Source organism: Xiphophorus couchianus, chromosome 2 (genome assembly GCF_001444195.1).
Source record: "Xiphophorus couchianus chromosome 2, X_couchianus-1.0, whole genome shotgun sequence".
In the NCBI taxonomy this organism is placed as follows: Eukaryota; Metazoa; Chordata; class Actinopteri; order Cyprinodontiformes; family Poeciliidae; genus Xiphophorus; species Xiphophorus couchianus.
This window is the reverse complement of record NC_040229.1, coordinates 25,191,816-25,214,924: the sequence shown is the minus strand read 5'-3', so window position 1 is coordinate 25,214,924 and position 23,109 is coordinate 25,191,816. Positions and strand designations below refer to the sequence as shown.

Sequence of the window (23,109 nt, the reverse complement as noted above, 5' to 3'; positions counted from 1 at the left end):
TTAGTAAAAAAAGAAAAGACATCTAGAAGGTCAAACTGAGTGATTAATCTTTCAAAGCTAAAAAAGTAAAGACAAAGAGAGAATTCAAACATTTGGTCATGGTGCTTTATTCAGCTTAATGTGTATTACAAATAAGGAGACAGCACCATCATCTGTCCACTACAAATACTGCACTTCCATAGCATAAAACTTTTTTTTTTCTTTTTTTTACCACAATCTCAGTTTGCATTAAACCATGGCTATTACTCCTGCAGTGGTATCATTATTTACATTTAATCACGACTAAACATTGTTATAATCGCTTCATTTCAGCATGAAATTTAAAACTTTTCAAATGCTCACAATATGATTTCACTCAACGATTGCGATCCTGTAACGTTAGCATTAGGAAATTACTGATTATTTAATATGTGCATTGTTTCATTGTCCTGCATTAAATAGCTTCTTCCTGCCCTCCATCCCAGAAAGGGCCTCCACATTCTTACGCCAGTCGGTCACTTCTTCCTTCTGTTTGAAGAAGAAAAGAAGACAGAAATAAATGATTGAGGGCAATTTTGTCATCTTTTTATATCTGCGTGGATTTTTGGCATTTTACCTTATCGTCTTCTTTTTTCACCGTCTTGAGGTTTGCCTTGAAGTCGGCCTTCTTGAGTTTGGTAGCGTCCGTGCACGCGCCCAGCATGTCGTCTGTGGTTTTCTTCACTCTCTTCAGGCTGGGCTTCTTCATCCCCTTCAACTCGATGATCTTCTGTTTCAGTGACACAATCTACCAAACACGCAACCCCGTTTAGGAAAGACAGCAACGTCTGCACGCATGACTACCACTTAAAGCGTGACTCAAACCTTCTGTGTACCTCATTCTCATTTTTGTTGACTTTAGTTTGCATGTCGTAGCGCATCTCGTCAACGACGTCCAGCTTCTGGTGCAAGTCTTTGCAAAGTTTCTGTGAAAAAAGGAGAGGATGCAGTCAAAAGGATGTCAAATAGTGACGCACTGCTTAGCAGTATTTTCCACCAGATTACCTGGAGTTCCTGGACCGACAGTCCTGACAGCTTCAGCGGAGGAACGCTCTCATTCACAACTCTTTCTTTCTCCAGTTCTTTCTCTCGACTTTCAGCAACCAGCATAGAAGCTGCCTTCTTCAGCAGCTTACCCTAAGATACAATGAGGCCACAGTTAAAGAGCTGGTGAACGTAACTGGGACTTTCAAAAAGCATCATATAACCGGAATGTTTTGATTATTGTTCCTGCTGACACTAATCTGTGTCATTTAGAAATGGGCTTGAATCAAAACAATACACACTTCTAAAATCACATGAGCTGTAAAGTGCATCAAAGTAAGTAAATCCACATTCCTTGCTGCTACAAGCTCCACTTTACTGATTTGGATATGGTACTTATCAATGTTAACATTGATGGGCTTTTTTCCCCGGACATGAGCAGTTTTCTCATAATAGCATATTTAGTATGACATTCTAAATATGCTGCTCCAACAAACTATGTTAGCAAAACTACTATAATGTTCTGACACATACCCTTTTGTTTTCCAACAAAATATTTGACTGGACATAATTTAACTGACACAGATGCAACTCACTTTTTAGCACTTGCTGAAGTGCCAGCCTAATTGTATTACATTTAATCTCTGTGTTGATATGATTCATGTCCCAAGAGCCAGCTTCTGTGGCTGAGGATCAGATTGCCCTCGGTCACCACCCATCTCACTCTGCACCTGACCTCACTCTGCTTTGGCCCCTCTCACAGGTGGTGAGACCCAAGTCTCCTCTTTGGGCTGTGCCCGATTGAGCTCCATGGGTCCATGATTGGGGCCCCGGTGGCCTGCGTACGGATGAGGGAACACTGTTTTCAGTGATTGTGTGCATCATAAGGTCTTTGGGCCTCACTTTGTCTGGTTCCTCACCTAGAACCCGTCTGTCTTGGGTGACTGTACCAGGGGCATGAAGGCCCTGACAGCATAGTTCCTAGGATCACTGGGATACTCAAACCCCTCCACATGATAATGTCACAGCCCATGAGCTTTGTTGAGGTCACGGACACAAGCGGTCAAGATTGTTTTTTTCTGTACGGTGTCTGGGCTCTCCCTTAGAGATAGGGTGAGAATCTCAGTCATCCAGGAGGGACTCAGAGTAGAGCCGCTGCTCCTTCACATCGAGAGGAGCCAGTTGGGGTGGCTCGGGCATCTGGTGAGGTGTACCGGACACATCCCACCAGGAGGAGACCCAGAGGAAGACCCAGGACACGCAGGTCTTCCTATGTTTCTCAGCTGGCCTGGGAACGCCTTGGGATTCCCCCAGAGGAGCTGGTCCCAGTGGCTGGGAAGAGGGAAGTCTGGGCCTCCCTACTTAGGCTGCTACCTCCACGACCTAACACCGGATAAACGCAAGAAGCTAGACTTGTATGCGGACAAATCTCTGAAACAAAGAGTTCATCTTAAAAAATGATGACTATTATTTCAGCTGTATTTTTCCAGATATTAGGAAATGTCCATTTTTATTTATGTCTGGGAAAGAGAGACATTTAGCTGCAGGTAAACAACAAAGCAAATCATGTTTCCCTCATCAAACAAGAGCTCCAAACCTGAGATTGTGTTGGGGCATCATTTATACACATTGGAAAAATATGGCTTTCAGAGCTACAAGACTTACTTTTATTAGCAGTCGACGTGTGGCTGCAAATTTCCTTTTTGGCTTTCTCTATGATTAAAAAAAGAAACATGGCAGGTTTCTGCATCACTTACTATGAATTATTTTCCATTGTGATTTATGTACATTTCATTTCATAACATTGTGACTCACCGGTCTTCATCATCACATAAGATCAAAAACCATCACAAAATAAAGACAAACAATTAATACCACAGAAATAGTCATTTTAAACATGTAATAAAGCAATGAAAAAAGAGAGAAGCCAACAGTTATTCTCATGTAACTCGTCATTGAGTAACATGAGACAATGATTCATTGCTTCAAAACTTTTTTATACATTTAAGACATTCAATTAAACTAAAAAACAATCAAATCTGAGAACAAAATACTAAAAAGTGCCATAAACTATTTGCATTAATCTGTACAACTTTAAACTAAGACTTTGCTAAAGGCCCTTTTGGTAGTAGCCTTTCACTTTGCCTCATCTTAATTTGAAAATATTTACTACATATTTCCCCCACAAGGTTGGGGAAAATTTTAGCCAGACTTTAGTGTCATGAATTCTGTCCTGTGCTGTAGTCGAAGCATGTGAAAAACACCGGAAATAGTTGCAAGATGCACAACACAACCAGGCCTTATTGAAATTTGATTCATTCTTGCCATCAATGGCCAGTTTATCAATCTTACCTATTCGTTAGTTAAGGAGAAAACGTGTTTTTTGTGGCATTCCTGTTGTTCCATATTTATTCCAGTTTTTGTTAGTTGTTTCTATTTGATGCTTGGGGATTTTTTTGTACCCTTATCATTGGCTGTACCATCCTTCCTTTTTAACCTGTCATTATCTAAACCTGTCAACTTCAACTAAAAGATGCAAATGGCAGAGAAACAATGTTAGGACATCCAAACTTTATTTTTAGCACAATGTTTACTGCTGTGTGCTTTAGAAGATTAATTCAAAAGGTGCTTCAACAAATCATTCATTTTAAGGGTTTGCAAATGTGGGGTATTCTTATGTTTTGCTTCTTCATTTTTTAATTTTAACTTTGAATTCACTTCAACTGTACAGGATACACTTTACACTATGTGTAGAAAAAGGTTTGAAGTGATTTTTCAGAGCCTCTTTTGGGCATGAAAACACTTTTTTATGCTCACTTTAGGTTGAATTTCTTTTTTTAGTATTATTTGGAGTACTGTAATTAATTGTGAAGAAATTATGAGGTTATTACTCACCCCTCAGACATCACAGCAGTGTGTCGTTCCTGAGAAGAGACAAAGTGTTTCACCAACCATTTTGAACTCAGACTGCTGAACTCTTAACTGGACTGCACTCAAAAACTGGTCTCCACTTCATACCTTGCACATATACATAGCTAAATAACTTCTATTTTACTGTCAGTCCTGCACTTTATATTTTATATTCATATTTATATTCATATTTTATACTGTATTTTATTTTATTCTGGAGTAACCTCACAACATTGGAACCTCAAAACATTGTCCTGAGCCGTATGCAACGAAATTTCGTTCTGTATACACCCTGTGCATGCAAAATGACAATAAAGTCAGTCTAAGTCTAAGTCTAAGTCTAAGAACTCACTATTTATGTCTCAATTAGAACCATTTTATGGCCCAGATGTTTTATTATTTCATGTGAGTTAATTGTATATGCAAGTATTTAATCTTGTTAATTTTGAAATAAGTTTCTGTTCTCTTCCTGGCACTTGTTAAAAAGAGTTGAGGTGGAGCCTGGAGCCTGTTGTACAGCTATATTTGGCCACATTGTCACCATTCTTTCCTGAGTGCTGCATGTTATCGCTGGTTTGATGAATCCAGGCAAGATACAAATGAACTGCAGTATGTAAACAAAATGTATGCCTTCATATTTGCTTTTTTTGTCTATTTCTATTCTTGTTTTTCTAGCAGTGAAGGGCACATTTTAACAAAAACAGCCCACTACTTAAAGGAAGCTCGCACCATAAATAGTCTGCAGCTTTGCCAACCATTTTATAAAGGTTAATCATTATCAGCTGTCATATCAATAACCATAATTTTGTTAGTCTCATATTGCGCTGGCTGACTTAGGCGATCGAGAATTCAATAAGTAGCTGGAGGTGAAAGTCAAAACTAGGCTGCCATGTTCAAAAAGTCACATAAAGACCTTGACAGAAGTAACGACCTGTGCGTGCATCTCATACATAAATACCAGGGCAGTATAAGTTTCAGGGAATGCAGCCTTGATTATTTAAGCAAAGTTAGACTTGACATGGCTCAGGCAAATATTGTAGATAATGTTACGTAGATTCCTGGGCTGCAGTCACTGCCTTCTCTCCGTCTCACAATGCTAGTTGGAGCTTTCTAAGCAGTGTTCACAATAAGCTTAATTGACTGCTATTTTCTACTGACAAAAGGTCTTTGATTGCTGCGCTTACCTTTGACGATGAGCGAAAAACAGACGGGCCAGCAGGTTAGCTGTAGGTCATGTGAAGGAAAAGCACTTTATGATAAATAGTGAAAGTTCTGCGTATTCAAAGCAATGATGCTATTGGCTCATTAAAATAGACCCCCGTCCACCTGACAGTTCCCACATCACAATCCACAATGCCTTTTTGATTTGCCCTCAACCCGTGACCCAATTATTTCATGTGATTGTCTCGCACAAGGACACACCTCACACGTCTCTGCAATGACAGCTGAGCTACTCTCTTTCCAGAGGCCATGAACTCGGAGCATGCGTTCCTTTTAAACTGGTCGCATGGTGTTGCCAAGCAGAGGCCAGAGGATTGTTTCAAAGACTTGTTGTTCTGAGGACGCTTTTAATGCTAATGGTACATTACAAGATACAACAAAAAAGGCAAATACTGTATGAATGCTACAGTTTTCTATTAGTAAACAACATGGATTATATTGCTACTTTAAAGTAAGTAAAGTGGCAAAAGGTCACAAACATCCAGAAACCCCTCACTCAATAAAATGTAACACTGTTTTGGTTAAATGCTCCCTTCTGATCTAACTTATAATTGCCTTGATTAACCTCTTATGTAGAGGGAGATAGCCCATACCCTTTTTTCTGGAAGGGTTTCAAAAGACCTTCCTATCTGTCGGTCTGGTGACATGTGATACATCTGACCACAGAGTCCAGTAGGAGACAGAATAACTCAGAGACAAGGCGATAAGAATTAATACTTTCCCACAGCCACAGTGCTATCCTCTCCATGGTCCCTTGCAAAGTTATTCACACCCGTTGTATTTTGTCTCGTTACAACCAAAAAAATAAAAAAATAAAATCCTGTGCTTCTTTTTAGGACCGGTGGTTACTCTCAAGAGCAAAAAAATGTTCTATTCTAAAATTGAAATGACACAAGTTTTAAAAATGTTGCTATCAGTTAGAGATGCACCTATTTATGTCGGCCAGCTGATTTATTGGTGCTGATTTCTTTAATTTTGGGAGATTTTTACATATGAAGCCGATCTTGTCCACTGATCTTATCTAGGTTGGAAAAGGTCTAAGAATCAACCCTGTCCTCTTTTGCTCTCCGATGAGAAAGGTTCGAATGACATACCGGCCCACCAAGTTGTGTCTGTGAGTTTAAGAATAGTGACCTCACTGTTGCCAACTCAACAACTTCCTTGTTATATTGAGCAACATTTCAGACAAAAAAAAAATGGTATTGGCCAGAATCGGATTCGGCAGGTTAAGCTTTTGAAATAATCTATAATCGGTTATTGGCCAGAAAACTGCAATCGGTGCACCCCTACTATCAGTCCCTCTAATCCCAAAATATACAGAGGCACATTTACCGCAACTATCAATTTTTATTTATTTATTTTTGCAGAATAGTTCAAGTTTAATCAGATTAGATAGAGATCTCTTGATTTGCAGTGCGTCAATGTTCCAACCCTCAACTTTAGTCAGGAAATATGGATCATGCCGAAAGTACAAGTTTCTAGATTGCAGTTCCTGAATCTAGGAACCGCAGAGCTGAAACTAGAGCTACTGCTTCTCCGCATCAAAAGGTGTCAGTTGAAATGGTTCAGGCATCAAGATGCCCCGTGGGTGCCTCCCTTTGGAGGGCTTCACTAGAAGGAGACCCCGAGGCTTTGAAATGAGGTGGATGGATGGATGGATGGATGGATGGATGGATGGATGGCTTCCAAACACATCTCTTGGCACGTTCTCAATTGGATTTAGGTCTGAACTTTGACTGGGCCATTCTAATATACAGCTTCTGACAGGTTGAGCTCCCTGTGTTTAGTTGCATCCATCTTCCATTAAACTCTGACCAGCTTCCTTGTCTTTGTTGAAGAAAGGCAGCCATGCAGAGGGATGTTTCAGGGCTCCAAGTCTTGTACCAGACTTCAAACAGAACTTCTTATGGTTTTCTTTCACCAACTCACTCCTGTCCATTCTTCACTAAAGATCAGATAGTGTGTGTAGTGTAGGTTTATCACGTTCCAGTTTCTTGCTGATGCAATGCAATATGTGGAACTTCCTGTACTGCAGTAAGCGTGAACTGACTAAATACTATGCATTCGGGCTGTCTGTGACTGCAACATGTTTGACTCCTGCTGTTTGATGCAACATAAAGCTTATTAATATAAAACATGTTAGGTTTTGGCTGCACCATGACAATTTGTGAAATTTGTCATGGTGCAGCGTCCTCAAAACATTTGCAAGGCACTGGGAAAGAAGAATGAATAGATTTAGCTGTCATAATTTCAAAAGCTCTGAAAAATGTCTTTATTGATCTTCCTAACTCAGTCATGCTGTTATTTTTCTGATTTTGCTCAGAGTGTGAATCAGAAAGATCGTCTTGACCTGTAAAATCAGATCACCTTCTTAGTATAAATATGTTAGTTACTGCCCTCTAGTGGGGCTGCCTCTTCAGAGCTAAATGTGCCCTCTGGCACTAATTTACACAGTGCACTCTGCAGTGATGAAAAACAATTAAATATGTGCAGAAATGAGTAACAACCAAGACAGTCACATAGTGCTTTCTTTTCTATGAAAGTGGAAGCCATTAACCACAGCTGAGAACACCTCCTTCCTGTGTTATTCAGAAGTCACAAGGTGATAAAAATCAGACAAATAACACAGGCTGACAGAAGACAACTCTGAACTCTTGTCTTACTTGAAGCTTTCCAGACTGCCTTGAAAATATAAATGTAAAGTTTTCAGGAGCTACATGATCTACATAATAATGATCAGTTTGTCTTTTTTAATTTTCAGTGTGATGACTGGACTCAAAGCATCATCATCATCATCATCACTGTCATCTCTTAGGATTTTGACAAAGGACTGCAATCAGACGGTGAGATTTAAACACTGCCTTCAAATCTACTGATGGTTCTACTGAAATGAGCAAGCATTACACAAAAGCATGTATGTTTTATGTGTTTTCTTTTATTTGCAGGGCCTTGACAATTACAGAGTTTGTAAGTATATTTTTTTGCTTTAAATTGTTTAACCATTGACAAACTGGTCACTTAAATGTACAGTGGCTCCTAAACGTCTGTACATCGTTGTTAATAAAGGTTCTTGTGATGTAAAAAGGTGAAACCATGCTAAATTATTTTCCCTTTCCACCCATAATGTGACATTTATTCTGTACAATTCAATTAAGAAAACAAACCCTTCAGAGAGAAAACATATGGAATAACCCAAATAAATAAAAGTTTGCACCATGCTTGAGAGAGTACACACTTGATAATAGTGAACCTGATTGATGTGAGATAAAGTTGAACTATCTTAGGGTTTTTCTGACTGCTGCAGAGATGTTAAGTGGGTCGTACATCTAATCTGTCAGGAGAAAGGTACCAAAAAACTCCACTGATGGAACAACAAGGACTTGATGAAACGAGGCTAGGGTTAGGGACAGAGGCATTTCTTTTCCAAAGAAATAATCCAGGCTTGGGTAAAATCTCCCATCCGATAATAACATGTTATGGCCTGACAAAGCACTTACTTTTGGGACCATATTTCCAAATGTATGTTTGGCACAAAACCAATGCTGCACAACACTGACACGTTATAATATAAACACAGTGACATGGGAGGGGAATACCAGCATGAGGCTTTTCTTTTCTTCAGATGGGACTGTGGCTTTTTAAAGCAAGATATACAGAAATGTCATTTTTTTAGATTTTTAGAAATCACAAAACAATATGACACAGTAACAGGGCTGTGTGGATTTTTAAGAGCCACAGTGGATGACATATAGTAATATAAAACCCTCCAATGTCAGCCAACTGCTCAGACATGGAAAAGATTCCTCGGATGAAAGCTTCTACTGGTCCAGAGTGGGATTCTGTACAAATAAAAATCAGTAAGGATGGATCAACTCCTGTTGTGAATGTGGCTTGGAAACTACGAGGTGATGGTGAGTAAATCTCGTCCCAACAAAAAAAAAAATCTGTGTTTTTATGTTTTTTTTGTTGTTGTTTTTTGATTATGTACCCTGTTTGGATGGAGCAAAATAAAGAGTCACAAACTTCCTCATGAGCTGTGCACTTGTGTGTGTGTGTGTGTTCACAGGGTCCTTAAGAGCAATTCGTGGCTCAGAGATAAACATCAGAGATGAAAATACAAATCAAAGTGTGTGTGAGCAGATTAATTTCTCTGTTAAGAATATGGAAAATTCAAAGGAGGAAAGGGTAAGAGCAAGCAAGTGTTTCTGTTGTCATCAAACTTACTGTTTTGTTTTATACCATTCTGTTTCCACGATCAGGTTTATGCTCTCCTGCGATTCTATCTGTCTCTTTGAGGAGGATTTCAAAAACACAGCTTTTATTTTAATAATCAAACCATTTGTTTATTTAACGTCCTTTGCCATCTATTGACTCTCATAGAACGTCTGGCTTCCTGATAAAACAATACATTTAAAGCTGTTCTGTTCGGCTCCTTAGCAAAACAGCGCTTAGGCATATTTTAAAATATGAGAACAGATGTTTTACTTCTCTTTTTAAATTATGTAAAGGCCTGGCACTCTACTTTTTCTTTATTGTTTTAGAGAAATACAGGTCTGTATTTATAATTTATTTATTATAGAAATAATCCAGTTTCTATATTGTATTGACTCAACAAAAATAACAAAAGAAATAAAAGAAAATCTTTGAGTGTAATTTGACTGTTTTCTGTCTCTGGACTTATTGAAATATTTCTCTCTCATGAATGGAGGCTCAGAAAAAAATATTGCCATAATTTTTTTAAAACTTTGATTGTGTGTTACATATCAAATTAAACTGATTGAAATTTTAAGAATTCATTTTGATTGTATCACAATTTTTTTCTTCTTTTGTTTATTGCTGCTAGTGGACTTTTTCCTTGGATGTTGTGGTAGAACCGACGCATACGTATACCGTCACATTGTTTCACTTCCCTGAACCTGACATCGGACATTACAGGATTGTGAACCAAACTCCTGTACCAGGTGATTCGCCTTTAGATAGAGACAGTGACAGTTATTTTGAATGAGCTTTATTTTAATAGAAACAAATTTAGAACAGAGAAAAATGCTTATTTTTATGAACATAAGATCCTGCAGTCCAGTGATGTTACAAAATTTTGTCTCCCACTACTACAACTAATAATAGTTAAATAATGTCATCAATAATAGCAATAAATATAAAATCTTCTAATCAGTTGTTATATTTTCCAGGATGTAAAGACCCCAGAATCAAAAACTCCCAACTGTGCCAGGAGAACGGTAAATGTTTCATCTTCTCTTGAGTTCAAATGTGGTACACGGGGAGCTCAAGGACTGAAATACAGATAATTTTGTTTGTCTTTGGATAATTTAGGTAGTCTATGGATTCCCAGGATAGCTGCTGCGTTCACTGAGAAGAAAGATTCGATTATCGTGGAGTTTGACTCGGCGGAGTATTCAGAGAGCTATCTAGTCTCCATCCAGAGTGGAAGTGTAAATTGTTCCAAATTGGTCAATAAGGTAGCACCTCCACAGACGCATCTTAATAAAATGCATCCTATAAAAGTTTACGCACTCCCATAATTAAATCCAAAAATAGTAGCTTCTTAATGCTGCTCAAGTTAAGTGTGAGGAAAACATGTAAAAGCCACACAAGCAGCACAGATAACTGCAGCCTGGAGAAGACTGTGAAGTAAAGTCCATTTGGGCATTTTGGTGAGAGTCAATTGACTGTGGATTAAATAGCTGGAATTAAACTCAGTGGCCCAAAATCCTCTTTTCAGATGAAAGTGAATTTTGCATTTTGATTGAAATCAACATCTTAGCATTTGGGGGGGAAAACTGAAAAGGCAGAGGATTAAATTTTCAATCTGATCTTGGTCTACTGACAGATTTGATTAAACTTTTGTGTAGATGTGGACTATTTCAGTTGTTAACAACAACTGAGGTAAATTTAATCCCTAAGGTCCCTTTAGAAATATTTGCTGTTTTTGCCGTCCTTCTATTACTCAATGTATGAGGTCTTTCTTTTGGAATTAAATTGCTGAAATAAATTAACTTTAAGCAACTATTTTGTTTTATTTTAGATGCCCCTGTAAGAATATTGTCTATGAAAGTAAATGATTGGTGTAATAACTCTTATATTCCTTATCTAGGATTAATTATTTTCTGTTTGGTAAACCAACAGGAAAACAGGACGCGTCTGAATGTGACGCTGGAGTGTGTTTCGTCTCGGCTGTCACAATATGAAGTAACGGTGAGTCAGATTTCCAGAGCCAAATCTTAATGAAACAATACTTTCTGCCGTGAGAACATTTTAAGAGTTTATCTCACTTTATTTTACAGATCCAACCATATTTCATTGGCTGCAAAAATAACTGTGAGAGTGCTAAGAAAAACATAACAAGAAGCCAAAGTAAGTTTCATGTTTGTAAGTTTTCAAATGTAATATTTTTGCTCATCTTTTTCTTTTAATAATATTTTTCTTCGTTTCTTGATATTTCTTTAATGACAGGCAGCCGATCTATAAAGATCTGTTTGGGAACGATGTTAATCTTTGTTGGTGTTCTTGTATATTTACTCCAGAAAGCCTCTCACAAAGGTTAGTTTCCTTTAAATGCACTAAAAAAAAGTATAACAGGAGACTCTAACAAATAAATGGTGACTTTATTTTGTATCTCAGCGGCTCCAGTCACTCCCGCCTCGGCTGACAAGCAGCAACCGGAAGTTTTTCAAGTTCAAGAGAGAAAACGTGTCCTCGTCATTTACTCCCTCGACCATCTGTTGTATAAGAACATCGTGCTGAAGTTTTCTGCCTTCTTAGCGGCAAAATGTGGCACAGACGTGGTCGTTGACCTCCTGGATTCAACCAGACTGGGAATACTGGGCAGCATCCAGTGGCTTGAGTGGCACAAAGAGCAAATCGAGAGGTCATCGGATAAAATATTAATTCTTTGCTCCAGAGGAGTCCAAGCTAAATGGAGAGCCATGTGCGGAGGCAAACAGGTTTTTCTGAGAGAGGACGCTCTCTCTCCCATTGGTGACACGCTCACTCCCTCCCTCACGCTCCTGACGCCATATTTTATCCGGTCTGCGTCGTTCGAAAAGTATATCGTGGCGTACTTTGATGACGTTTGTTCCGAGGAAGACATCCCCTTGCCCTTCAAGATTACAGTGCGCTACAAGCTGATGAAGCAGTTTGAGGAGGTCTTCTTCAGAATCCTGAACACAGAAAAACACGAACCGGGCCGAGTGAAGCAAATCAACGGGCTCTCGGAGGACAAATACCACGAGTGTCCTTCAGGGGGCGCCCTAAAAGATGCCGTAGAGGCCTTTCGCAAGTATCAGCTGCAGCATCCATACTGGTTCCAGGAGGAGTTACTGGAACGCTCCGAGCTGGAGGACCTGGAGGCCACAGAGGAATGCGATGAACAGAAAATAAGAATTACGGACCACTTAGCATGTGTGTTCAATTCGGTCCAACTCATCAGTGACATGGAGATCCAAAACAGTGTGGTAACAATAAATGAAACAAAGATTCAGCTGGCTGAAATGCATGAAATGGGCTCAACGCTGGAGTTCAACTCTCACGCTGTACAGGGCATTCAGCTGCTTTAACAAGATTACCTGGAGGTTTTCACCTCCCCATTTATTTCAAGGGAGAATCATATAAATCTGTTGTGTGATATTTACAGGGTAAACGCTATTTATATCCTTGACCGGTTTGGGGTTAAAGTCCACTTTTAATTTTCCTAAAATTTTTTCCTAAAATGTTTCTTGTGACAGGAAGAATTAAAAAACCCCATACAGCCCCTCCCCCCCCCACGCACACACACACACACACACACACATATATATATACATATATATATATTGGAGTAACAAAGCATAAATCCCAACTTAAACCTTTCTGAGAATCTGTAGAGGAAGTTAAAGATTAGGGTGATGGCCAGAAGGCCTTCCAGTCTCGAAGACTTAGAGCAAACAAGTAAGCTGCCCAGCAGTTATGAAGTTTTAATTGATGTAAAAGCCAATAAAGATTTTTTCACTCATCATTGAGAAGGGCATAAATGATTTTTGACAGGTGCTTTTTTTGTTTTATTTACTTTTCTTAATAAAATGTAAATGAAAAATAGATTTTCCATCTCTTGAGAGACACTTGTCTAATTACCAGAAACGTGTTGGTTTAATAAATATAATTTCATTCTCTAGATCAGTCAGCACTGGACATTTTTTATATGAGCATGGTTGTTGGATTGTTTTTTGCATTGTTTATCCATATCACAGTGATTGTAGTCTTTTTGGCAGGTTACAGCTCAGACTGTAGAGATCTGTGCTTGACGGTTGTGGGCTGTGTAAATAGTGTTTGGATCAAAGTTCTCTCCCTGGCCAAAGTTTGTTGCATTTTTGTTGGACAAGAGAAGGTAAGCTTCAAACTTTTTCTGTAGAATCTGTTTTTGATACAGGTCTGGTTTGAGGAAATAATAATAATAAGCTGCAAAATATGGTCTCCTGCTATGTATGTTCATATTATGCTATAACTACTTTGGATTTAGGTATTTATTTGATGTAATTGGACAAATTTTTTGTTTTCCTTTCAAAAAATCCTTCTTGTATTAGTTATTTTTCACAGCTTGTTTTTCTTTATTAAATATGTTTTTTTTATTTCCCCTTTGGAAAGTTATTTTTTTTAAATATCCTCAAAACTAAAACGTGCATTAAACCCCAAAGAACTGGTTTTGTTTTCAAGCTAGTTCTGTATAGAGAGGCTAAAGAGGATTTCTTTCGTGGCAATTAAACTACATCTCTGCTCCAATGTGCAGTTTTTAAGAATTTCCTTTTGTTGCTGTTGCTGTGTGCCCTGGAGAAGAAGCAAAATGAAAGCGCTCCTGTTTGGGTATTTGTGTGTCTATTTGTGAGGGTGGCCCCAGAAAAGGGGAAAAGGGTGATGGGAGTTTGTGCCAGATAACTGGGATAAAAAAAAACCTCACAATGGCTGAATAGGATCTGTACCTTGTAGTGGCAAACCCACTTTGAAAGCTGGAAAAATACTTGCAAGAAGCCAAGGTCTACGTTTACTCTTTGAGAATCTGAGGTAAAATTGTTCTTCATTCTAATAATGGCAGATATTTTCTGAATATCATTTTCCAGAAATCTTCTGCTTTACACTTTTGATAGCTATAGTCTTTTGAAACTTGACCTCTGATATTTTTTTCCTTCACCAATTAATCTTTGAGTTGTATTGTCTCATAAATTCTAAATAAGCAGCTGGTAAGCGTTTTCCTCTGTTTCTCAACAGTAACCCATCCATCCATCCATTTTCTGTTCACCCTTGTCCCTAATGGGGTCGGGAGGGTTGCTGGTGCCTATCTCCAGCTACGTTCCGGGCGAGAGGCGGGGTACACCCCGGACAGGTCGCCAGTCTGTCGCAGGGCAACACAGAGACATACAGGACAAACAACCATGCACACACACACTCACCTCTAGGGAGAATTTAGAGAAACCAATTAACCTGACAGTCATGTTTTTGGACTGTGGGAGGAAGCCGGAGTACCCGGAGAGAACCCACGCATGCACAGGGAGAACATGCAAACTCCATGCAGAAAGACCCCGGCCGGGAATCGAACCCAGGACCTTCTTGCTGCAAGGCAACAGTGCTACCAACTGCGCCACTGTGCAGCCCTCCTCAACAGTAACAATAGCTAAATTTGTAACTGTTTCTTTGGGAAAAGTAGCAATATAGGTTGGAGTGATATGTTTAATTGGTTTAAAATCTGAGTTCCAGCTGCCTAAAACCTGATTTAATGAAACTGACTAGCGTGAGAGTTTAGACTGCTTTATTCAAAGTCTGCATGTTATCAGGCTTTATCACAAAAATCTCAGCAGAATGAAGGACCTGAAGAGAGCCTTCCAGTTCATCCTCAGAAGAGATGTGAGGCTCTATCAAAACACTGCGAGGAGCAAAGGTGAACACACTTCCTCATTAAACCTTCAGCACTGAGAAATGGTCCACATTGTTTGTTGCAGGCTGGTAATGCTGATTGTCTCTTCTCTTTCAGATTTCCACTTCAACGTTCATCCGTCTGTGTCTCAGGCTGTGGCACAAAACAAGCCGGTGGTTGCACTAGAGAGTACAATTATCACCCATGGCATGCCCTACCCACACAATCTGAGGTACCCAGTATGACGCCAAGGTCAAAACACTATCAGATGTTTAAAGTTTTCAGGGTGAGTTTCACAAATAAACGATAAGCTCGCCTGCTGTTTCTGTTCAGCACTGCAAAGGAGGTTGAGGCCATTGTGCGAGCCGAAGGAGCCACTCCTGCCACGATCGGCGTCGTTGAAGGGGAAATCTGTGTCGGATTGTCGTCGGACGAGCTTGACCGTCTCGCTCGATCCAAAAGCCCCCTGAAGGTGTCTCGACGGGATCTGCCTTATGCTGTCAGCAAAGTGAGGATGCTACTTTTGAATCCCAAACAGAAATGTCAACTATTTAGGCCTCCTAAGTGTTTTCACGTTTTGTGACATTACAACAACGAACATTGGTGTATTTTGAAGAGATGTTTTGTGGAAGAACAACAAAAATGCATAATGGTGCTGTGGTGGCGCAGGGGGTTAGCACGCCCCACGTTTGGAGGCCTTAGTCCTCGACGCGGACGTCGCGGGTTCGACTCCCGGTCCCGACGACCTTTGCCGCATGTCTTCCCCCCTCTCCTTCCCTGTTTCCTGTCAGCCTACTGTAGAAAAAATACGAGCCACTAGCGCCGTAAAAACTCTTCGGAGAAAAAAATGGAAAAAAAAACAAAAAACAAATGCATAATGGTGAAGTGGCAGAAAAACGATAACTAAGTCTGAAGATTTCAGCACTGAACACTTTTGAGGTTTTCATTTGCAAAACTACACCAGTTTCCTTCCACATCACCATAAAATGCTACTTTTGATTGATGTAAAATCCCAATAAAATTCTACAAAATACGTAAAAAAAGTTTAAGGCTATGAATACATTTGCAAGGCATTGTGTGTATAAGCTTCTGGAAACATCTTGACTTTGTAATCTATTGTAATTACTGCTATTTTGAAAGTGTTCAGACATGTGTCACCATTTTTCAGGGTCTCTCCGGGGGAACAACGGTCTCAGCCACAATGATTGCAGCACACAGAGCTGGGATCCCTGTTTTTGTGACAGGAGGCATCGGAGGAGTTCACAGAGATGGACAAAACAGTGAGCTAACTTATACTTTACTGCAAAATAAACTTGTAGGGTTTTAATATTCTTTAACAAGGGTTCTTTTTGAGGAGAAATGCTGTTTTCTGACATGCCTGTCGTTTAGTTTAAATTAAAATTCTTTTCAGAAAAAGAAAACCTCGCGATAGTTTGTTAAACTGAAAGGATTAAGTTATCAAAACATCTCCGAGTCTGATTTGGTGCAGTGTTTGAGACGTCTAGCTGTGAAGTCGAATCAAACTCAAAACATTTATTCCCGCTGACTAAATGATGCTTCTTGAGGTCTGGACATCAGCGCAGATCTAACAGAGCTTGGCAGAACTCCCGTCGCTGTCGTCTCTGCCGGAGTCAAGTCTATCCTGGACATCGGCCGCACCCTGGAGTTCCTTGTGAGAAAATATGCATTATTCTGTTATGTTCAGCAGACTTATAGCATAAAGTCAAACATGCCTACTATTTATTTATAGCTGTGGTTGTAATGTGTGGCTGAAGGTTAACCTGTACTTCTTTCCTTATTTGTCTACAGGAGACACAAGGTGTGTGTGTTGCAACTTATGGTGAATCTAAAGATTTCCCAGCATTCTTCACTCCAAACAGTGGATTCACCTCTGCGTGTAATGTCCGCAATCCTAGCGAGGCTGCAGAACTTATTGGTAATATATTGCAGAAATAAATTGGCTTTTCATTAAACATTGAGGGTCGTGATGATGATAAAGTATATCGACGAGTGTGTTCTCGCTTTTTACATGCAATTAAATGAGTTTGTCCAATAGTCAGTCAGCGGTGGAAAAAGAGCGGTTCATCGTTAAAAGACCAAAATTAAAGTCACATTCATGTTGATGATGACGGGATGTAATCTTCTGACCTAAATGTATACTTAGCTCGACTTGACTGCCAGTGTGCAGATATTACACAGATACAGTAACATTGTTTATGTGTACGTCTGCTTGGTTTTTCCAGCAAGCACTTTGTCTCTGGGTCTTGAAAGTGGCCTCCTGATAGCAGTCCCCATCCCAGAGGAGCATGCAGCCGCTGGCCATCAGATACAGGAAGCCATGCAAGCTGCAGTGACAGCAGTCAGGTACAGAACGTCTCTCATATGTGTTTGCGTTCAGCTAGCATGGTAATCAACAAGCACCCCCAAAATATTTTGGATTTGGTTAAGCCGAAGTCTTCTGCCAAAATGCTGATCAGTGTTTGTTGTTGGCCCCACATACTCAGTTTAAGACCCGTAAAACTCGGTTGTTTCAGGTCGTTGCACCCAGTTTGTGGATCTCTCCCATTATTTTCACATCATGTTGATCATCATAAAACGCAGCTAAAAATATATTTGTACAGAAAAGCTTTTAATTAATGTGATGTATACATTTGATGTGCTTTTCTTCTGTGTTTTGTTAAGCGTTTTTCAATTTTATTTGGGAAATGTTCTATTCAAATAAAATGTTACTTATTTACTTACGTAAAGTCTATTTTTGGTTTCCTGCATATCGATGTCTGCTCATCTCTTTGTGTCGTCTCTCTGATTTTCTCAGTTCTGAAGGTATTACAGGCAGAGACGTAACACCGTTTATTCTTCAAAAGGTCAACGAGTTGACTCAAGGAAAGTCCCTCCAGGCCAGTATCCTTTGGAAGCCTCTAAATCTCTCAGAAGTTACTATCGGAAATACGTCAGTGGAAAATGTAAGATGTCGTAAAGAATATGGCCTTAAAAATCTCAAAGATTATTAGCTTTCTAGATCAAATCGTGGGTTACTGCCATATTCCCCTTAACATGTCATGTTTAAAGACATTGCTCTCATTCACAACAATGCTAAAGTCGGCAGTCAGATAGCCTGTGCATTGTCAAAGCAGATGAGTGAAAAAAGATCAAAAAGTCAAGCTCAGCATCCTGGAAAACCCCCAAATGACTCAGAAGTTGTGAGTATAAAAAATTTATGTGTATATATTTTTAACATTTTAATCAAGAATGAGTCAAATAAAGACCTGCATTCCTGCACAGGTTGTTATAGGAGGAATAAATGTTGATTTTATTGCCAAAGGGAAAACAAAAACACTTCATGTAAGCGTCACGACACACATTTATCTCGAATACCTCCGAACAGCGGAGGGAAATAAGTTCTAAGAATCTGTTTTGTCTCACAGTTTGGACAGACAAACCCAGGAAGCGTCTGTCAGTCGTTTGGGGGCGTGGGACGGAACATCGCTGGTTGGTTCTCCTTATCTGATCGTGTGTGCAAACGTTTTCGTCAATACGTCTGACTGTCTCTCACATATTATCTCCTGTGTTTTCCTCCCAGACTCTCTGAGTAGGTTAGAAAAGACGCCGCTGTTCATCTCCGCCACTGGAGCTGATGCAAACAGTGATGCAGTTTTTAACCACTGCAAACATATGGTAAGGCAACATTAACAGCTAGTTAAAAGTCAGTACTGTTGGACTCTTGAATGCGAATTTAAAACACAATGTTTTTAACTTACTTTTAGAACACAAGTGGTGTGGCCAGACTGGAAAAGCAGAGCACAGCAACGTACTGCGCTGTTATCAACGACAATGGGGAACTGAGTCTTGGCTTGGGAGACATGGACATTCATCAGCAAATTACAGAACACTATGTGAGTTCCTGCTGGCAGATTAGGTTTTGTGTGCCACTGAGTGCCTTACTGACCATGCAAAAAAAAATAAATCTAACGAAACCTGCCATCATTCCCTGAAAACGGCCTCAGATTTTGATGTAGCATTAGATCGGTAAGCATCATTTTTAGGTAATGGGTCCTCTAAATATTCTTAAATGTATTTGAACCTTTTTTACAACTTTTTCTTAGCAACTGATCACTCAGCAGGTTGAACCCCCATATTGCCACCATGCACGGTGAGCAGAGCAGGACGGTAAATGTGATTAAGAAAAATGTCTCTTAAGCTTTCTGATAGTAAATTGTAGCACAAACTGGGTTCAGCAAGTTCCCCTAGAAACCATTTTAAATGCAAAAAGAAGTCATTTGGGAGGCTCTTGTCATACTAGCATCACAAACTAAGAGGAACCATGAGCTTTAGTCAGACAAAAGACCTGCACATACGCCATGTAAACAGGGAAAGGCGTTCTTTATCTGGAGGAGTCCAGAAGAAGCACAAAGTTCTTTCTAATCAGGACATTTCATGCTTCACAATAAACTGGGAATCCTTATAGAGCTGTTCTACTGCACAGTACATCAGTCTTATAACGCCCACTTGAAATTTCTGGAAAATAGTCTCAGTTATGTGTCAAGAACAAACTTCGAAAATTCCCAAACTGGATTTTTCAGTTATTCCTGAGTATGTGGTCCTTAACATTCAGCTTTTCAGCAACAAACACTTTGTCGTGAGCTAAATATTCATTTATTCATTATAAACTCGTTGAAACGCCAAGAGATTTCAAATAAAAATCTGGTGAACTAAAAATGGGTTGTTATTGGATCTGTCGGCATAATGAGGATCAGATGCAGGCAAATCAACACAGAAATGGTTCAACAGACAAAAAAAACCTTCTCCCCCACCGTCATACCGTAACAATCCTCTAGAAAATCTTTGGGTTGATCTGAAGAGAGAATGATGGAGAACCAGGTGTCTGTCTGCAGCATCCAGAGAAGTTATGCAGAGAGGAAAAGTTAAAGAACATTCTCTCTGAATTCTCCAACCATGTGAATTGTTGTAGCAGAAATTAAATTGTGTCTTTGGGTATAAAGGAGGTTGTGGAAAATATCAACAGTAGCACTCCTTGTAATTATGGCACTAGTTGTTTAGCTAAAAAATTTAATTAAATTATGAGAAAGGATTTTTTTTTTCTTGCTTAGTAGATATACTTAAATTAAAGTTTTGAGCTTTCTGTATTGTATTATGCTATAATAATGCAAAATAAAGAAGGTTTTATTTTTATACTTTTTAAACATAAGTCAGGGTCCTATTGTGGAGGGTGTTGGAGATTATCAAGTGACCCTTTTTAGGTCCTTTACAAAAATTGATGTTTAAAAATCTATATTTGGCTTATTAAAAACTGAAATGGACTGTTTGTTCATCCTGTATTTTGAATGACTTGCCTACATTTTATTTAATTAAATGCAGGTCTTCTATCTGGGATTTTTTTTTTGTCTTTTAAATTGGCATTTTGTTTGATAAATTCTTGTAATTCTACACCATATTGTTTATTATTATTATTATTATTATTATTATTATTATTTCACCTGGAAAATTTAGTTAGCACTATTACTATCTATTCTTAAATGTGTCTTGAAAGGTTTCACAGTTTGAAAAACAGATTTCATCCGCCTCACTTGTGTGCCTTGATGGAAACATCCCCGTCTCCACCATCAACTATGTCTGTTCTCTTGCTGGGAAGCACAACTTAAACAGTAAGCATACAGAGATGGTGGCCCAGTAAATGATCATAGATGGACACTTTTGCCATTATTTAAGCAGTGATCTCTGTGTTTGTCACAGTTTGGTATGAACCAACAGATGCAGAAAAGGCTTGTAAGCCTTTCCTCTCAGATGCTTGGAAGTCTTTGTCCTATTTGTCTCCGAACCTGGCAGAATTGTGCATGATGAACAAAACTCTGGGTCTCACGGTTCCTGAAGGTAACCTTTTATCTTTTACCAGCATTAAAAGTTGTAGATGTTCCCCTTCTTCTCCCTCAGTCCCCACACCAGTCACGACTAAGAGTTCTTGTGAAGAAGGCACATTATCTGATGGTAGCTAAGGTTGTGGTTGATTTCGTGCCAGAGCTGCCTACCTCTCTTGATGGGATCCTGACGGTTGCCGTGGCTCTCTCACGCCCTCTTCTGGAGAATCTTCACTGTCTGGTGGTGACTCTTGGGCCTGATGGTGTGCTGCTGTGTGGCCAGCACGAAGCAGGCTCAGTTGACCTGCAGCCAAGGAAACAAAAAAGTGTATGCGCCTTTTAAATGCAACTTTATAATGAAGATATTTACAACATCAACACTGAGGATGTTATTTATTGGGTTTGGATTTGCAGAAGCGGCAGCTTTGTGCGCTACACTACCCAGCATTGACCGTGACTCCAGAGGAGACAATGAATGTGTCAGGAGCAGGAGACAGGTGCAAAAACTCTACCTAACCCTACTTATTGTACTTCCACTTCAACTTTGTTTTCATTTTATTCATAATTAGTTATTGTTCCTGCTGTGTTGGCAGTTTTGCAGGTGCTTTAATGGCAGGGATTCTTCAGAAAAAAGATACAGACAGCTGCGTTCGGATGGGCCTCCTGGCCGCGAGGATGTCCCTGTCATCACCACATCCCATCTCACCAACACTCACCTTAGACTCTGTGGATCCCAGCAAAGTCCAGGTACCAAAATGGCCCACGCCGGGTTTTGTTTGGCTCGATTGAGATTCCAGAGTTTTCGTTGTGTATTTTTATGTCTCACAATTATTATTCAAGGAACTGTTATAACTTTTGACCAGAGAACCTGTCTCTCAAAGCTTTTTCATCCAAATGTGTATGTTACCTTTTTATTATTCTATAATAAAATACTTGAAGGTACTTTAACTGAATTTTACTTTCTTATTTTTAACTCTGTTACCTCACAATTTCAAGTTTGGTTTCTAATAATATTAGCGTTTAGGGTATTTGTATACATGTAATGCACTTGTTTGGAAGGCAGGCCAGAAAAAATTACTTTTCCGACCTAACACCACAGTTATAAACACAGTTTGCTAAACTTATTTGGGACTTTAACAGGAATAATTGTGCTTTGCAGAAAATATGAGGATTGATATTTTTCAGCAACAAACACTCCAGGTGTTTCTGATGTTAAACAAAGGAGGAGACTGAATTAAAAAAAATAAAAATAAAAAATCAAACCCACTTTTAAGTATAGTAAGGGTTATGTGATACTAATGTCCTACTTCTGTACCAAAACTCCTTGGAAACTTTGAATTTTATGTCATCAAATTACAGAAAATTTTAACAAAATGAATCTGGTTGTCTCTACAAATAAAAGGAACAGAAAATGCCCGTGAATATGGTGGGATTTTTTTTTTTTTTAGCAAGATAGAGATCCAAAACATAGAACCACCTCAGTACTGAGAAATAGAGTGACCAGAGATGACTCTGGACTCTGAATAACCAAGACACATTGTGTAGAGGAATGGTCAAAGATCCCTCTCTTTACAGCCTAATGACATGTTAGAGAACAAGACAATTTTATTATGCCACTGATAACTTTATAAGAATGAGACAGACATGATTAAGCATATTTGGATACAGAATTATAAAAACAAAGTCATATTTTGCTACAAGGTTGAAAGCATATAGTTACAAAATGTTTTGTTGTGCAAACTGTACTCATGTGCAATAAAGTATTATTATTATTATTATTATTACACTTAGAGCCACATGTTCCTGTAGAAACTCAAAGAACAGTGTAGGCTGTTGTAACTGAATGTCTTGAATCAGTTAAATTGTCTATACATTTGATTGTAAAGTTCCTCAGAAATACATGAATGATAAACATTTGGTATGGAGCTCATGTTTTTACAGAATAATAATTCTAACCAGTGCCGACTTTTCATAAGGAAGTAGTCCAGGTGAACAGTTGTTTGGAATAATTTTTTATGCATTTACGTTCATTGTCATGTACGTTATTTTGAAAAAATGTATTGTTGCTAAAAATAAATAAATAAATAAAATCCTTACATTGCATAACTACTATTTTACTGCTTTGAATGTAAAAGGGCGTGTAAAATATTTTTAAAAACTCGTTTTCCCATAATGCCGTCCTGTATCGGCGCAGACTCAAAGGCA

At 39.0% G+C, this 23,109-nt stretch overlaps 3 protein-coding genes across 6 annotated transcripts; 2 read left to right on the top strand and 1 right to left on the bottom strand.

Annotated features, from left to right (window-relative positions):
- Window positions 1-91: 91 nt before the first annotated feature.
- Window positions 92-5,263, bottom strand: LOC114136603 (troponin I, slow skeletal muscle-like). 2 transcript variants are annotated; one of them, XM_028004677.1, is made up of 8 exons: window positions 5,097-5,263; window positions 3,898-3,926; window positions 2,818-2,821; window positions 2,668-2,715; window positions 1,024-1,155; window positions 855-944; window positions 596-766; window positions 92-507 (listed from the first exon to the last, which is right to left on the bottom strand). In XM_028004677.1, the coding sequence occupies exons 2-8, from the start codon at window positions 3,906-3,908 to the stop codon at window positions 421-423; spliced, it is 543 nt and encodes a 180-aa protein (XP_027860478.1). In that variant the 5' UTR covers window positions 3,909-3,926; window positions 5,097-5,263; the 3' UTR covers window positions 92-420. The 2 variants fall into 2 exon arrangements, with proteins under 2 accessions (XP_027860478.1, XP_027860488.1); XM_028004687.1 differs by lacking the exon at window positions 2,818-2,821.
- A 2,504-nt stretch (window positions 5,264-7,767) lies between these two features.
- On the top strand, window positions 7,768-13,300 carry LOC114150135 (interleukin-17 receptor A). The gene is made up of 11 exons (XM_028026369.1): window positions 7,768-7,976; window positions 8,079-8,100; window positions 8,910-9,044; window positions 9,200-9,318; window positions 9,977-10,094; window positions 10,323-10,370; window positions 10,465-10,610; window positions 11,278-11,346; window positions 11,436-11,505; window positions 11,605-11,691; window positions 11,773-13,300. The coding sequence occupies exons 1-11, from the start codon at window positions 7,851-7,853 to the stop codon at window positions 12,705-12,707; spliced, it is 1,875 nt and encodes a 624-aa protein (XP_027882170.1). The 5' UTR covers window positions 7,768-7,850; the 3' UTR covers window positions 12,708-13,300.
- A 1,486-nt stretch (window positions 13,301-14,786) lies between these two features.
- On the top strand, window positions 14,787-22,641 carry LOC114150116 (pseudouridine-5'-phosphate glycosidase). 3 transcript variants are annotated; one of them, XM_028026348.1, is made up of 18 exons: window positions 14,787-15,055; window positions 15,149-15,263; window positions 15,365-15,539; window positions 16,200-16,311; window positions 16,597-16,703; window positions 16,841-16,967; window positions 17,275-17,395; window positions 17,847-17,932; window positions 18,101-18,231; window positions 18,314-18,373; window positions 18,457-18,520; window positions 18,612-18,706; window positions 18,796-18,924; window positions 20,580-20,694; window positions 20,801-20,920; window positions 21,066-21,232; window positions 21,319-21,401; window positions 21,498-22,641. In XM_028026348.1, the coding sequence occupies exons 1-18, from the start codon at window positions 14,977-14,979 to the stop codon at window positions 21,691-21,693; spliced, it is 2,082 nt and encodes a 693-aa protein (XP_027882149.1). In that variant the 5' UTR covers window positions 14,787-14,976; the 3' UTR covers window positions 21,694-22,641. The 3 variants fall into 3 exon arrangements, with proteins under 3 accessions (XP_027882149.1, XP_027882141.1, XP_027882155.1); XM_028026340.1 differs by having other exon boundaries at window positions 20,783-20,920; window positions 21,498-22,637; XM_028026354.1 differs by lacking the exons at window positions 21,319-21,401; window positions 21,498-22,641 and having other exon boundaries at window positions 20,783-20,950; window positions 20,981-21,089.
- Window positions 22,642-23,109: the final 468 nt, after the last annotated feature.

What these genes read in the sequence shown, in the direction of transcription:
- LOC114150135 (XM_028026369.1), top strand. Translation starts at nt 7,851, where the DNA reads ATGATCTACATAATAATGATCAGTTTGTCTTTTTTAATTTTCAGTGTG. An exon ending in TGTCACAATATGAAGTAACG is followed by an intron (nt 11,347 to 11,435) that starts GTGAGTCAGATT and finishes TTTATTTTACAG; the next exon opens with ATCCAACCATATTTCATTGG. An exon ending in CCAGAAAGCCTCTCACAAAG is followed by an intron (nt 11,692 to 11,772) that starts GTTAGTTTCCTT and finishes TTTGTATCTCAG; the next exon opens with CGGCTCCAGTCACTCCCGCC.
- LOC114136603 (XM_028004677.1), bottom strand. An exon ending in TGTCGGTCCAGGAACTCCAG is followed by an intron (nt 945 to 1,023) that starts GTAATCTGGTGG and finishes CTTTTTTCACAG; the next exon opens with AAACTTTGCAAAGACTTGCA. An exon ending in TGAAAAAAGAAGACGATAAG is followed by an intron (nt 508 to 595) that starts GTAAAATGCCAA and finishes TTCTTCAAACAG; the next exon opens with AAGGAAGAAGTGACCGACTG.
- LOC114150116 (XM_028026340.1), top strand. Translation starts at nt 14,977, where the DNA reads ATGAAGGACCTGAAGAGAGCCTTCCAGTTCATCCTCAGAAGAGATGTG. An exon ending in CGAGGCTGCAGAACTTATTG is followed by an intron (nt 16,968 to 17,274) that starts GTAATATATTGC and finishes TGGTTTTTCCAG; the next exon opens with CAAGCACTTTGTCTCTGGGT. An exon ending in GGGTCTCACGGTTCCTGAAG is followed by an intron (nt 20,921 to 21,065) that starts GTAACCTTTTAT and finishes ATTTCGTGCCAG; the next exon opens with AGCTGCCTACCTCTCTTGAT.